This window comes from Anoplophora glabripennis, unplaced genomic scaffold, assembly GCF_000390285.2.
Source record: "Anoplophora glabripennis isolate ALB-LARVAE unplaced genomic scaffold, Agla_2.0 scaffold639, whole genome shotgun sequence".
Lineage (NCBI taxonomy): Eukaryota > Metazoa > Arthropoda > Insecta > Coleoptera > Cerambycidae > Anoplophora > Anoplophora glabripennis.
In genome coordinates, this window is record NW_019416719.1 from 219,645 (window position 1) to 232,444 (window position 12,800).

General features: G+C 32.5%; 3 protein-coding genes across 6 annotated transcripts in view; 1 reads left to right on the forward strand and 2 right to left on the reverse strand.

Moving 5' to 3' along the window:
- LOC108913722 (MKL/myocardin-like protein 2) overlaps positions 1-7,703 on the reverse strand; it is a 55,398-nt gene extending 47,695 nt beyond the window's left edge. Inside the window, exon 1 of one of the 2 annotated variants that reach the window (XM_018719325.1) lies at positions 7,558-7,703. Coding sequence is in view for 1 of the 2 variants with exons in the window: in XM_018719323.2 (XP_018574839.1) it covers positions 2,014-2,074 (61 nt within the window). In the remaining variant the exon portion in view is untranslated. Of the gene's footprint in view, positions 1-2,013; positions 2,220-7,557 lie in introns of those variants that run through there. The other variant, XM_018719323.2, reaches the window with a different exon arrangement.
- A 55-nt stretch (positions 7,704-7,758) lies between these two features.
- Positions 7,759-12,627, reverse strand: LOC108913723 (3-phosphoinositide-dependent protein kinase 1). Of its 3 annotated transcripts, none has more exons than XM_018719330.2 (4): positions 12,382-12,627; positions 12,036-12,178; positions 10,760-11,946; positions 7,759-8,049 (listed from the first exon to the last, which is right to left on the reverse strand). In XM_018719330.2, exons 2-4 carry the CDS (start codon positions 12,169-12,171, stop codon positions 7,948-7,950), a joined length of 1,425 nt encoding a protein of 474 aa, XP_018574846.1. In that variant the 5' UTR covers positions 12,172-12,178; positions 12,382-12,627; the 3' UTR covers positions 7,759-7,947. The 3 variants fall into 3 exon arrangements, with proteins under 3 accessions (XP_018574846.1, XP_018574845.1, XP_018574847.1); XM_018719329.1 differs by lacking the exon at positions 12,382-12,627 and adding an exon at positions 12,287-12,358; XM_018719331.1 differs by lacking the exon at positions 12,382-12,627 and adding an exon at positions 12,235-12,356.
- The window catches only part of LOC108913724 (GTP-binding protein Rhes), a 54,773-nt gene continuing 49,971 nt past the window's right edge, over positions 7,999-12,800 (forward strand). Inside the window, exon 1 of the mRNA XM_018719333.1 lies at positions 7,999-8,086. The gene's annotated coding sequence lies outside the window, so the exon portion shown is untranslated. The remainder of the gene's footprint in view (positions 8,087-12,800) is intronic.

Here is a 12,800-nt window from a genome sequence, read left to right on the forward strand (position 1 = left end):
TGGAATAACCAAACAATAATGAACATTTTCGAATTTTGCCAAGTAAAAAGGAATGATAAATTTTCAAATGATCAATGGGTTCTGACTCGTAAACTTTTATCAAACCACCGCATTCAACAAGTTTCCTTTGAGGACGTAAAATAATAGAACGACATACATCATCGCTAATGACTTTTCGTAAAAAAATCTGGAATTCCTCCAATGGTGGGCACATGGTATTGAAAAATCAGTACAGGTTTTATTTAGCCGACTACAGCGTAGGAAACAACCTTGTGGTATCCTTGAAGGATGGCGCTAAGCTCACGTATCTCAAGGATGATTACTTCAGCAAAGTTTTGTAAACATTTTTAAAATTTAAATTTTCACTTAAAGAACTAGACGGTTAGCCGATTTTTTTAGATGAGGTCCAACTTTTCATATCGATTTATATGTATATAAAAGTATAGTTAAGTATAAATTATTTTAATTGTTCTAATTATGTGAAGGAAATTATTAAAATACGTTTAGTATTTAATTTATGTCTAATGACCAAGTCTAGGTAGTAATAACGGGTTCTTAAATTATTTCAAATATTCTGGAACCTTAATAAGCCTTCATAAGAGTTCACAAAAATACATGAAACCACCTACCATAACTTTGCGAGTTTATTAACTTTAACAGAAATAATTGGTGTTAATATTAATTTGTGGTTGGTAAAACGTAACATTACTTTTTCATAAAAATACAATACATTTATAAAACAATTAAACAAATGCCTAATGGTATGTTAAAAGCTATAGTTTTATTAATCCTTTTTGCCCTTACTAACTGACCTATTTCAATCATGTTATACATAATGTTGGAGTGGCATAGATTAGGGCTAGTACTAAAACATGAAAGTCAATCATATTTATCCAGCACGGATTAGATTAGAAAAAGCTTTATGTAAATGGTTTTAGAGATATATTTGTCACGTATTTGGATCTCTGCAGCATCTGTTATAAATAATTCTAGATATGGTAGAAAATATTGACAGATCTGACTATTTGTTGGACCTGTTGCTTTTAAGCTTTTTTATTAATTAGCTTTCCCATATACAGACGTGTTAAATTTTGTTTTTGGTTGTGAATAATTGTACAAGACTAATGGCAATAAACAAGGCGTTACATTTTCTTATTTATTGACATTTGATAACTGCAAATGTTAGTAATATGTGAAGATATAAAAGTTGAAATCATATTTAACAGTGTTGTCCAAATTCGTTCGTAGATTATACTTGAATACTGTTAAGACTGTACTATTTTCTTCCTATATTTAACTATGTTGCTTATCAAACTTTAATTAACGCGACTTTTGTTCAAATAATAATAATAATAGAGAATTTGTAAACAATCGGAAAATATTTTAAAAATGTCTATCGTCATGTAGCAAAAGCTACAATATGTAGAACTTTTCGTAGTAAATCTTTGTTTATTATATTTTTTCTCCTTGTCAAATGTTATTGTCAACCCAGTCTTACAAGTTCTAAGCTAATCCCCGACATGCTATAATCCTGCGATTATCCTTTACAACATTCGCCTGAAGACTAGAATTACTACAGTGCGTTAGGTGATGGCTTTGACTGAGCGTATATAGTCAAGGGTGATGGTTACACGAAATGCGAATTCGTATGAAATTATAACGAATTCTTAACAAATTAATCGCATCAAATCGATCCAAACTGTTTAATGTTACAGTGTAACCCCTCACATGTAAATACAAGTTTCTGTTTTCATCTAGCGATGTCAGTGTAACCGCCAAGCTTCGAGTAAGTGTTTGAAGCTTTTACTTCAGATTTTGTTTCCGTTGTATTCGTGCCCAGACTTGCACGAATTAGTACTAGCTCAGTTTCGTAAGTTAGCTTAACGTGTTAATAGCAAACATCAAACCACCGAAAGCCACACGGTTAAACATGGGGAGGGGCGGCGGAAACACTGCACATGTACACACACACACACACACACACACTGGGGGGAGGCGGGGGGGTGTCGTTACCGTCGCAAAGTTTGCAGCGCTTAGCGCGAGGTTCTCCGAGTAACCCCGTGCTCACGGGCATGGTCTAGCTGCTGAAGTTGGCAAGCTCATACGCCACCATCCTGTAGCACGCCGGCAGCCACCACCCTGTACAGCCAGCAAGACATCTCCCGGTCGAGACAAATGTTTTTTTTTTGGGTATGCTAGGTGGCGCGCGAGACGCTGGGCACCGGACGGCGGTCACTTGCGGCGACGTACTGAAAGGCGAACGGAAAAACGAGCAAACGGCTCGACGCCGCGGCCGAAGGTTGCCGAGACGCTAGGCGTCGCGGCGGCGTCTTCGGGGTGGGGCCTGCACGTTCACAGCTCATCACCGGGCCGCGATCGCAATAAAATTTGTTTTGGTAGATGGACTTAGCGAGGAATATTAACGGTTTTTGTATTTGTTTTATTTGAATTGATTGCCTCCCATCCGACGGACGTAGTTAAGACATTAATTATTACTCGCAGGACCCAACTTATAATGTCTGAGATGGCAAATATTCAATGGCCATCAAGCAGACTAGGAACAACGAAATAATTAAAATGCTGATTTTGGCCATGTTTTCTTCATCTCCCTAGTGCTTGAATTATTTCTGGAAATCTTTCCGAAGGAACGCATTTTCTAGAAAAATGTTTGATTGAGGAAAAATTTCCGGACATAAATTCAAGGACGTGGGGGATTCGGTAAGAAAATTTTACAACCAACATTTATTTTAAAAATTTGACACGTTTCATTTTGAAACTTATTTCGCCAAAATAAAGTTGGTTTGACGGGTAGACATTGTTTTGTGGTGCATGACATATTTTTTTCTTCTTAAACGTCACATAATTTAATCGCATTTCACGCGTTTTTTAAATTCAAAAATGGCTCGTTTTGGAAATGAAAATTACAACAAAAAAACAACACGTTCCTTTCACTTTAGTAATAAATGAGACATTTAATTTTTTAATTCAAATGCAATAATTCACTTAGTATTATCTACTAAAATAGAAGGAAAGTAAGTTTTTGTAGAAAAGCGATGCCTAAGGCAGTTTATCAAAGATTCTTATTAAAACATAAAAAACACATTCCTTTTACTTTAGTAATAAAAAAGGCATTTAATTTTTGAATTTAAATATTTATCTTTGCAACACAATTCACTTTGTATTACTAAAATAGAAGGAAAGTAAGTTTTTGTAGAAAAGTGATGTCTATGGCAGTTTATCAATGATTCTTATTAAAACATAAAAAACACATTCCTTGCACTTTAGTAATAAAAAAGGCATTTAATTTTTGAATTTAAATATTTAACTTTGCAACCACAATTCACTAAAATAGAAGAAAAGTAAGTTTTTGTAGAAAAGCGTTGCCTAATGCAGTTTATCAAAGATTCTTATTAAAACATAAAAAACACATTCCTTGCACTTTAGTAATAAAAAAGGCATTTAATTTTTAAATTCAAATATTTATTTATCTTTGCAGTACAATTCACTTAGTATTACTAAAATAGAAGGAAGGTAAGTTTTTGTAGAAATGCGATGTCTATGACAGTTTATTAATGATCCTTATTAAACATAAAAAACAGCACAATACATTCACCTTAGTAATAAAAAAGGCATTTAATTTTTGAATTCAGATATTTATGTTTGCAGTATAATTCAATTAGTATTACTAAAATAGAAGGAAAGTAAGTTTTTGTGGAAAACCGATATCTATGGCAATATATCCATGATTCTTAAAAAATCCATAACTCCAATCAAGTAGGCTTAGGCTTGTGATGTCAAAATCGTCTTCGCTATACGTCACGTTGACAGTAGCTTCTAATTGTTTACAATTAAATCATGGCACTGAACAACCAAAAAATAATTTAAACCTTATAGTATATGTAATTCTTGCACCAAAATTCTTATGTCTCATAAAAATTTAAAGTATTTGCCATATTTACTGAAAAAAACTGGAATCAGTCCGCATCAAGAAAATCTTTTCGCAGCTATTGAAAAGATTTTGGAGGAAGATATCCCATCATTTTTACGTAAAACCAGAGCTCAGCAGAACAAAATTTCATCAAATTATTACATATATATTTTATGAAACACAGACATCTGATGGAAATGAAAAATAAAGGTAATACTTAATTATGTTCCTCGTTACTCTCCGTTGCGAAGAGAAGAGTTCCAGCCAGAATTTCAAAAACATTTAGCGTTAATAGAAGAAATCTCGGAACAAATATTTGGTAAATAATTATTTGTATCTATTTATTATTTTTAAATAATAATTACAAAACAAAATTCTGGATAGGTACTGATTTTTTAACCATATTATAGCTGTCAAAAAAAAAAGAGGAAAAAAATTTCCGAAAAATTTGAAGGTTGCCATGGGCAACTGTCGAAGTTACAGTTGTAATTGGCTTAAAATGACAGGTGTAAAATTTTCACCTAAACTTATTTATTTCTCTTGTGGCAATTCAATGATATTTATGAGAGATTAAGTTAAAAGTTGTAATTTTATTTGAAACGTTTATTGTATTTCCTTCGCGTCTACTTAGGACTGAAAAAAAAACTGAGAAAGTGAGCCGAGTACTACCCCTTTAAGAGCCGCACCTCCCGAACTCATATCAGTTCAAAAACCTTTAGTGCTGGTTATTCTTGTTTTTTAAGTTAACTAAAAAAATCAAACCCTAAATTTTTCATAGCGCTGTTACCTTCTGTATGCCTATTTTTAGGACAGAAACCATAAAATTATTTTAAAAAAGGAATTATTAGGTGAATTCGTTTTAAATCTATACAACTAACAGTTGTACATGGTTTTATGGCATTCCGTTTTGATTTGAAATTACATTTTACATACATACTGTTTATGTGGTATTTTTACTACCTATCGTTACGATTCCAAAAATAGTTGCTACTCATAATTTTCCTATTGTTTCATGCACATTCGCTTTATAGACTTTTTATTTGATGAATTAGGTTAAATCCTATGCTTAAATTTGTTTGAGAGATCATAGAAAATGATACCACAATATTATTTAAAAATATTGTAGATGAAAGTAGACGAAAATTTCCGAAATCCACCTAAAACGACTTTTCATGCAAAATTCCTGAAATATAATATTATTTAATCACATACTTACTTGAATGGATAGGGCAAAACATCTGCCGCGATTAAATAATTAAAAAATAATATTTACGGGTGAAACTTGGGAATATTATGTGATACTCATTGAAAAAAAATGTATTAACTATATTTTCCGAAACACATTATCCCGCAAATAACTCGCACCATATGGAAAAATCATATAGTATGGAAAATAATTACGTAAGTCTGGAACTTGTAAAATAAAGGTTTGTTGTATGTTTCCATATAGGTAACATAAATATTTTGATTGGTACATTCAAAACTTCAATGCGATCTTACAAGCAGAACGTTAATAAATACATTTTATAACGATGTTTACAACGTAATGAAATCATCCCAAATGATTATTAAATTCATTCCAATTTGTATTAAGTAAGATCACCTAATAAATAATCTAACTTTTACATTTGTGCTTGCTTAAAAAGTTACAAAAATACGTGATTCATGAAAGCTAAACAATTCAAAATAAAAAATATTGTGTTATTCTATAAGTTTATGCGAAAACGTGTATCGGAAATTTCAGTTTCACAAGCGCAAGAGAACAAACATGTAAATAAATTTTTAAACTGTTATGGACTAGTTTTCCTGGGGAAAGACTCGCCTGCGTCAATATACAAATAAATATGTTAGCGCGGTTCATTTGTTTACAAATTACAACACCCTGTATATTTATTTACTGTGTCCCCTCTATAAAAATGTCAGGATACATCAAAATATACTTCAAAATAAACTAATTCCCATCCCATTGGCTTAAGGCCTTTGTAACCGATTATAGATACTAATAAAAACTCTTTCCTAGTATGAAATAATTGGTCAACCACGATTTTATGAGTTTGCTATAAAATTATATTTGTTATGTTTCATGATTTAGAGTTTGCTTGTTTTACTTTTAGTATATATTACGAGATGAAATTCCTTAAATAACTTCACCTAAACCAAGGATTGTTTTCTCGTATGCTACATTTAATTTAAAAATGAAAATAGAAAAACGGTGTTCGGTTTTCAGTAATAGGTATGTAAATAATGTATAAGCATAAAAAAACCAACCTGGAATATACTTAACCCTAATAATCAAATTTTTTTAAAAACAATTAATAAAAACTAATGAGTCGACCCTAAAACAGTACCAAATGTTTAATTCCTTTAAATGCTATCGGGACATATTGACAATTTTTTGTTTATCTATACTTATTCCAGAATCTTACATACAGCTAAAAACCTTTCGCAACGCACACAGATTTAAATTATCAGTTTTATTTTGAAAGATATGACCTGTTAAATATTTATTTATATCTACTATTCGATTGAATAGATTGATCTTGATTAAAAAATATTATAAATAGTCGCTATTTGAAGTTCAGAACCACAACCTGGGGCAAGGGACAAAGAGCGACATCTTTTGCATCCAGGCGCAACATATAACGGCTTGGGTCAGTCAAAATATTGATAATCTAACAGTGCCAGTTTATAGATTTTTCTATCAACAAACATCAAATATAAATACTAACCACATATCAAAATATGAAAATATACATTAACAAGAGAGATAAGGAACCTACAAGTAACAGCCACTTTTTCAAACCTTATGAGAGAAAAATAAGAGTAAAATAAGTAGGTATGTGTAATTCAGAGTTAAAAAATGTCAAGTACAAACTTTATAAACAAATGAAACCTAATCTAGCGTGATTGATATTGAACTAATTAAATTTAGAACTATTTTTACTTGCAAGTTGCAATTTTATTTAAATGCGAAATTAGAATAGAATAAGAAAAAGTACAATGACTCTATCGAGGACTTTAACTAACAAATTAGTATATCTGTCTGAAATTGAATATTTATAGATAAAAAATGTAAAGGCGATTGAGTTATTTATCGTCAACTTACGACGATTTGCTTACAAACACCCAAACATATGTTGGTGTAACAGCAGGTTACTAATAAAAATAGCTATTCTGTAATACCTATTAAATGTTTTATTTATGAAATTTATCAATATTAATTAGTTGATAATACTATTTGAAAGAATCGTTTTGATTTAGCGTCGTGTAAAAATATGCCAAGAAAATTGGCCGCATCGAGAAGATAATAAATATTTCATTACCATTGTTCGGCCGTCCAGCCGGTTTTGCAAAAAGAAAAATGTTTATGTGTACCTACTATATAAACAAACTGGGAACCGAGTGAACTGTCAAATATTTAAACAGACAAAAAGCCGGTAATAAAGCAAAATAGCCACTCCACCTATAAATTTGTAATCGTTTTTAGGGATATACTTGGAAAAAAATTGAAAATGTTTATCCAGAGTGGAAAATCTGGTAAGCAAAAATATCATGTGGCAGATAAATCGGAGTGGGTGGGTGGTATATTCCAAAACGTAACAAAAAAACAACACACGTAAATGCCTTACCTTAAATAATTAGGCAGCATTTCTTTAACACATAGTTTAGGGTAGTGTCCCGGGCCAATAACACCACTCCGTACGCAGAAAAGTCAATTTAATTGTCCAAAAAAATCTATATCAAAGCACTCATATGTCACAATAACTTTCAGCCAGCGCCATGTTGAATTAAAGCGCTGCCAACATCGAAACGAAATAAAACTAAAGTCACCAGATTGACTACTTTAATCGAATATTTTGTTTAAACAATAGGTAATTTTATAAATAAAAAGTAAACTAGCACATGAAATAATTAATATGATTACAATCTAGTACATAAATAATTTAAAATATAAATAAATAGAGAAACTAAGTTGCCAATTTCAGTGTAGGTAGTGATTTGGGAATTTAATCCCACTTTCATGACTTCTCGGGGAAGTAATGTGTCTTCACGTCCTCGATGGCCTTACACCACTCTAGGGCATAGCCCTCGGGATCTTCTAGATAGTACTTCCTGTTCGGCTGCAAGAAATACAACTTCGTTAACAACTAAGAGGCTGTAAGTAAACTATTTTTTAAAACTATCTGAATGAAATGAATAGATTTAAAAAAAATTGAAGGTGGTACATAAATAACTGTTTAACATCACAACATAATTAAAATGTAGCAGTCTTTCATTTTTTTTTGCATAAAATGGATCGCTGGTCCTCGCATTAACACCTTTACGGTTTTCAAAAAGCGCTTATATTAAACTATTGTGCTGATAAATTAAAAAGTATTTGATATAAATATCAAGTCACATTTTTCAGTGTCTGCGTTTTAGTCCTGTAGATGGAGTTACCCAAGTGTTTTTTGAGCTGCAGAACACGAATTTTTTGGGTAGAAGTTTGCCCGGATGTCGATAAGTTTTTTATTAACAAAAAAACTTGCAAAATACTGAGATCTTAGTTTTTGGCAAAATAAAAAGTATTTTCTTGTTATTTGACCCATTTTAAGAAGAAAATGTCTTGTAATTTTTTTGTTAAATGCAGTTTTTCAAGATAAACACCATTAAAAACTCGAAAAATGCAATTTTTGCGATTTTCAATTGTTAATAACTTTTGATTGAATAGGTATTTTGTAATTCTGCTGACGGCGTTTGAAAGTTCACGTTAAATACTACAAATTATGAGTAATTTCAGTGTGAAAATTTGTTTTTTCCACTGTTATTTGAAGCTATAAACAAATAGCGATTGAGCGTTCAGAAGGGTGCGCCGCCATGTATGTAAGAGAGCGGTTGCCTTCTTACAGGCATTTAATACACGATCTTGACGCGTACTCTTCAGTTCTAGACCAAAGAAACAATGAAAACTGAACGAAACATTCACAATTTAATAAAAATTTATAATATTACAATAATTAAAATTATTATACAAGTTTATAAAATATTAATTATAAAAACACCTAAATTATACGGTGTTACGCTTTTAATACAAGTAAGTATAAACTTTTTTATTATCGTTTATAAATAAAACTAATATAATTTCGCTAATTTTTATCATATAAATCGTATAATAATGTTTACAAAGCAAATTAGAATTAACCATGCAAACATTATATCTTTGATATTTCAAATTTTCCGCGCCTTTTTAATGCATTTTGTTTTAAACGATTGTCATTTATTTTTAAAACTTGTTTGTAGTCGTACTTCAAAATTGCACTGAAGATGTAGAATTATTAACGTTCATGTTACAAGATGAATAGCTTAATTAAATCAGATCTTTGCATTATTTGTCAAAAAAATTTTAATTTTAATTCGTTTCTTTGGTCTAGAAATGAAGAGTACGCATCAAGATGGTGTAATAAATGTCTCAAATTCATTTGCAATATTACTTGTGTCCCTCTCAGATGAATTTAAAGCTTAAGACGATATATTTTATTAATTATTGGACTTTACAAACTGAAGTTTATGAGTGTTAGTCCATTTTAATGAAATGATAATATTCCATTATTATCACATAAAACATATATACCTACCTATCTTATCTGTCAACGAATGGACAAACATATGTATTATTAATATTAATTATATACAAATAATTTAGCTGACAATATTAAATTTTATCCAAATATTATCTCATGAAAGACTTATATGCAAACTGAAATTGATTAAATTTCGTTGGAATTTGTATCTGGATAGGCCTAAACAAATAAAAAAATGATATTAATACAAAAAGTATTAATATTCGACACAAATATTATCATTTGCAAGATTTCATATTTGTGTTACGGGGCAAATTTTGTATCGGTTGCATTAAACATAATTTGCTGGGTGCAAAACTCGATAATACCAGTTCAAAACCGTTTAAGGAACCATAATCATGATTAAAGCGGTAATGATGGTTAAAATACTGAAAAAATGATTATTCTTTAAATATGTTGTACATCCCAGTAACTTATCACAACAACGATTTCGAGGAAAATTCACAAGTTTGGTTTTTGGAAAACAAAAGACTGGCAATGTACATGTGCTGTCATCTACATGATAAGTTTTTATTTCAAATGACATTTATACCTGATTTGATTGTTTTCATTGCACACTTAACAAATCTGCTATAAAGCTCAAACTTATATTAACGAATAATTTGCATAGTTTCATTTATCGTAGGATCAAGAGAAAAATATGTGACAGATGGAGTAATAATTAATATATTGTATCATTTAAAAAGAATTATTATAGCTCATTAAGGTAAGCACTAAATAAAAAAATTATAGTGAGTCTAGACGTTACCGATAATCTTTTGTTTCTTAAAATCGAACAAAAAATGGCAGAGTTACAGTGATGTCAAGTTTGAGTTTATTACAAAAGATGATTTGTACAACCTTTTTAATTTTTTTTTTTTAAATTCATGGTTTTGTTTGTATTTCTGTATTTCTTTTATTGTAATTTTATTAAGTACATATATTTTTATACTGGTTTTGATTTGCATTTGATAAATTTCAATAAATAAATAAATTCTTTGAATATTAAAAATAAAACTTATTTAAACAAAATTTAAGCAGATTATCTTGAAACGGGCATATAAAATAAATGAGAACAAATGAAATAATAATGAAATTGTCACTTTTTGCATATTTTTAATCAAAAAAGTACCCATGGAAATTTGTCAGTGGAAAATTGCAACACCCGGTAGTAACATCCATAGGAATTTGAAATATACGAACCTTAATTTTCCCGTTAAACAAAACCTACCGTATAAACAAAAAATATCTTGAAATTCTTCGCCTCGGCTCTGAGATCCCCGCTCCACGGTATCTCCCCCTTCAGGACCATAGTCACGGGATCCACATAATACAGATGGGGCCCCAATGTCAACAGGAACATCCGCCGCCTGGCGAACAACCCCTTCTTCTTGTCGACCAAACCCTGCTTGAGTATCAAGTTCCCGCCAACAAACGTGTGATAGAGATTAGTCTTTTGCTCGTCGAGCCTCTCCTTGATCTCGTCCGGGCTCAAATCCGTGATCTTCCTGCCAGGCTGGGATTTTTTCCGGGACGGCGTCGGCGCCGGCGGTAACAAATCCAACTGCAACCTGGAAACCTTCTCTTCGTCCAAGCCGGGCTCTAGATGGTCGGGAATTATGTGTTCGCTTATGCTGTCGGAAATAATTGGTGGTGGTCCCAGATTGACCCAATTCAACCCGTTGAAGAGTTCGTGTTCCCTTATACTCACGTAAGGCTTAGCGTCAATCGCCCCCAACCTCTTATTAGGCACTATAACGAGTAATTTCTCTACCAAGTCTTTAGCAATTTTGTCGAATCCCTCCGGATACTCGTATTCCAAATTCAGAATCTTCTGGAATATCAAGTATTCGCTGCCGCCCCGGAACGGCATGAGACCTGACACCATCTGGTAGACGATGCAGCCCAACGCCCACAGGTCCGAGGCATAAGAGGACGACGTGTCCGTCAGCATCTCCGGGCTCACGAATTGTGCTGTTCCCACGAAACTGTTACGCCGTTTACGAAAATTCGTATCACTTTCATTATCGCACCTTTCGGTTTCTTCCTTCACTATTTTGGCACTACCAAAGTCTGTTATGAGGATGTGCCAGTTTTCATCGAAGAGCACATTCTCAGGTTTCAAATCACGGTGTACAATCTCCTTACCGTGGAGATATTCCAAGGCGAGGACCAGCTCGGCTGTGTAATATCTCGTGCATTCAATATTGAAACACTCGTGTTTGTCGATCTGTTTCAGGAGCTCCCCGTTCTTGGCGTACGTCAGGACGAAGTAGAGTCGTTCGGCATCCTGAAACGTCCAGTATAAGTGTACAAAGTACTGGCAAGAACCTCCGAGCAGACGCAGGACCTCTTTTTCTCTCATAACGTACTCAGTTTTTTTCTCTCTCGTGATGTGAGCCTTCTCTAAAACTTTAACTGAAAACAATAAATTTTGTCAATAATATCAATCAAAACACGCTAACATATAAAAACTTGTTTCTTTGTTATTCAATTCTAACACTTACTTGCATATTCTCTATTCGTGTGAACATCCTTGGCTAGATAAACCGTACTAAAACTCCCTTCGCCTAGGACCTTTCCGAATATATAATCAGACGGTGAACGTTTCCGAACTTCCTCAACCGGAGGGGTCATCTTCATGTATCGTCTACAACAAGGAAATTGTTTGAACGAATTGTACCAACTGCCTGTTTCAAAATATACTCATAAATACAAATGTATACGGGAATATAACTATAGTAATATGCTTCCTAACGTTCTGACAAGCACTTGTTGACAGGCATCACTGTTCACATTGCCACAGGATATGGACATGACTGTTTTATAGTTGTTTACGTATTTAGTAGTTACCTTTTTAAAGTTACTGGGAAAACACGTCACTTATTTACGTCATTGCTATGAAAACAAAATTTGCAGATAAAGTTTGCAGGTTATTTCCTCTGTAACAGACTCAACAGGAACAATGACCTCTAACAACAGTCACACGGATTCATTCACGTTTATCATTAGTGAATGTACTTTCAATAGACTCACTGCTATCGACCTATTATCTAAATTACTAAATAAATATATGTAGTTTTATTTGACAGTTGCTGTCTAATGTTAATATTTTTTTTAAAGGAGAGAATAGTAGAAATCTGTTTTACCGGCAGATGTGAGCCATTGATTTTATTAGGGAGGTGGGGGTAGTATCAGTGGTGGCGGAGACGTCTGAAATTGTTATTATGGGAGCTACAGGCGTCTCAACGCTCTAGACGCTATGCGTCGCT